Source organism: Sinocyclocheilus rhinocerous, unplaced genomic scaffold (assembly GCF_001515625.1).
Source record: "Sinocyclocheilus rhinocerous isolate Xijiao unplaced genomic scaffold, SAMN03320098_v1.1 scaffold364, whole genome shotgun sequence".
NCBI lineage: Eukaryota > Metazoa > Chordata > Actinopteri > Cypriniformes > Cyprinidae > Sinocyclocheilus > Sinocyclocheilus rhinocerous.
The window spans coordinates 785,231-788,061 of NW_015659024.1; the positions used below are offsets into that span (position 1 = coordinate 785,231).

Consider the following 2,831-nt stretch of genomic DNA (forward strand, 5'->3'; position numbering starts at 1 on the left):
GTCTTTACATTTATTTTGAAAGATGAAGCTCGCGACTATGGTAAGGGGCGTTACATTTCCGACGAGTGCTTGCGGTGTTCGGCCAATCACAATGCACTGGGTCAGCTGGCCAATCAGAGCAGACTGCGCTTGTCGGAAGGAGGGACTTTGTAAAAATCGACGCGTTTCAAAAAGGCGGGGCATAGAGGAGAAACAATATTGTACAGTATGTGGAAAATAATGTGTTTTTTAACTTTAAACCGCATAAACACATTTCATTACACCAAATACACCAAATAATGTTCTTTTTAGCAACATCATATGACCCCTTTAACATCCACAAAAGGTTCTTTATAGTGGAAAAACATTCTTTAGATTATTAAAATGTTCTACAAACACACTCAAACAAAAACGGCTCTTTTCACAACTCTTGACTGAAAGGTCCTTTGGGGAACCAAAAACGGTTCCTCCATTTCTGTTTCAAACCCCCCCATTTAGGAAGCTTTATTTCTAAGAGTGAACATTCAGTCGTATGTAGAGTTAGATGTGTAACGTCTCACCTGCTATGTAAATCTCATCTAGTTTGACTGCAACTTTTCTAGGTAAGCCGGCGTCTAGTAGCGTCTGGAAGTGCTCTGAATGGGTAACTGCCGCTGAAGACTCCACTGGTTCATCCGTACCATTTCCATTTATGTGCTCCGTGGCCATGTCTCCGGGACCTGTGCAGATGTAAGGGGCCAAATTAATCCAAAACTGGGTCAAAGTTGAGCGATCTGGTGCCTGCCGGCTGTCTTCATCACCACAGAAGTAGAGAGATGCTGAAAGGCTGCAGGACAAACTTGCTCTTACTTACTGCAAGCAGCGTTTATTGCTTATAAACAGTATTTGTTTACTCTATTATTACGCAACATGCATGCAGTTTTTATTAGAATACAGATAATCTGTCAAACCACCATTTGCTCCAAGGAACCACATTCACAGGAATAGTAATTTATTATGCTGTTTGGATTAAAAAAAACAGCCATTCTTGAGAATTAAATGAGAAAGATTTAATTAAATATATCCTGAAACCATTAAGACTTAAAAAAAAAAAAATGCATGATTAATCGTTATATAAACATTACAAAGGCTATCGTTTATTATTCTCTAAATTCATAAAGCACTTTTTTAATATTGCAGCCTACTGATCATATAGTTATTAGGTGAGTCAAAACATAGAAATAGGCCTAATTAAAAAAACATTGTTCATGCACATTAGTTATTAGACAAGTAATATCTGTATCAGTCCTAAAAAAGAAATATCAGACTCTAGTTTTTGATCTCATCATTTGAGATATTACATGGGATTTTTACACATATTAGACCACAGCATGATTTATGAGAATCAGTGATGGCAAAAAAAAGTGGATTCAAGTGTAAGTGACTCTATATTACTATTTCATATCTCAATGTAGTATTCATAGACAACTGTAAGACATTCCTCCTAGTGGTACATTTAAGACACTGCTGTTTGTTTGAATATCACAGCCAGCCTGACACATTAACAATGAGCCAATCACTGCTTTGGGGCGGGACAATCCGTTTGTCTGGCCAATGGCAGATGAAGGAAGTGTTCAGAAAAACCTGTTTGATAACAGCCATTTCTGTCTGCTGATGCTGTGCCCATAGACTGAATAAAAACATGGACGTAGTGTCCGTGACGTCACCCGTAGGTTTCTGAAGAGCATTTTTAAGCCTAATGTGGGCGGAGCGGGCCGCAGCCATCTTGGCAGCACGTCACTCCTGGATAATCGAAAATGGGCAAAGAGGCGGGACGTGGGTGGAGCTGGTTGCTGAAACCACGCCCACCTAGCTCAACAGTGGTGACAGCAGCGCAAATCCACCTGTCACTCAAGTGGCCACGCCCTTAATTATGCAGAACTTTAAGGCTTAATATAATTTAAACGGATGAGTTATTAAAAAATTGACACCCCCTCACAGCTGTCACGAAGGGTAAAATTAGCTATATAGACCAAAACCACTTTTTGTACCAGGCTGTAAACATTTTTCTGCTGTAAAGTTTACAGTCTCTAGTGGCCAATCGATGAATTGCAGTTTAAGTCACTTAAAGGTTGCGGAAGGTTGCCGCTTGCTTTAGCCACAGAAATTACTCTTCACTTATAAACTGTGACCAATTACAGCACTTAAAATATCCACTTTAAATTGATTTCATACTGTACATTTTCAAATCTAACATCTTGTTGCTGAAAAAAAAAAAATTACCCAACGCTAGGGATGGGCGTATCGATCCTGAAGTATCGAAAGTATCGATACTTATTTAACAAAAAATGTAATGCATACAATATGCATTGAATAAGACGAATAACCAATGTTAGCGAATAACTGTAGGATAGAACTATTTTCCTGCTCATCTGAACACACGCAAATGATGCAAGACTAGGGATGTAACGATTAACCGCGAGCCGGTTGAAAATCGATTCAAATATGTGACGATTCAAATCGGTTGAGATGCTAAACAAATCGCGATTCATTTAGGGGTAGTTTATGAATCCATGTCTGAGGGGAACTTGCTGTCTTTAGAAAAGTTTAGATGCAGGGCTCTACAGTGCGACTATTTCAGTTGCATTTGCGACTGAAAACTACTGCGTGCGACTATGAAATTTTTAGGAGCACCAGTGCGACTGACCAGATCATCATCATACTTGTGATTGCGCTCAGGGGAGCTTCAAAGGTGTCTACGTGTTTTTGCAGCGTTGAGTAATGTATCACAGACATATCTAACGAATCCTTTCATAAGCAAAGTGTAGACAGGGTGTAAATAAGAGATTCATTGCGCAGTGTAGAGAGCTTCG

At 39.4% G+C, this 2,831-nt stretch overlaps 1 protein-coding gene across 1 annotated transcript in view; it reads right to left on the bottom strand.

The window, feature by feature from the left end:
* syncripl (synaptotagmin binding, cytoplasmic RNA interacting protein, like) overlaps positions 1 to 2,831 on the bottom strand; it is a 34,999-nt gene that overhangs the window by 26,446 nt on the left and 5,722 nt on the right. Inside the window, exon 2 of the mRNA XM_016531849.1 lies at positions 540 to 698. Coding sequence (XP_016387335.1) covers positions 540 to 687 — 148 coding nt within the window. The 5' untranslated portion in view covers positions 688 to 698. The remainder of the gene's footprint in view (positions 1 to 539; positions 699 to 2,831) is intronic.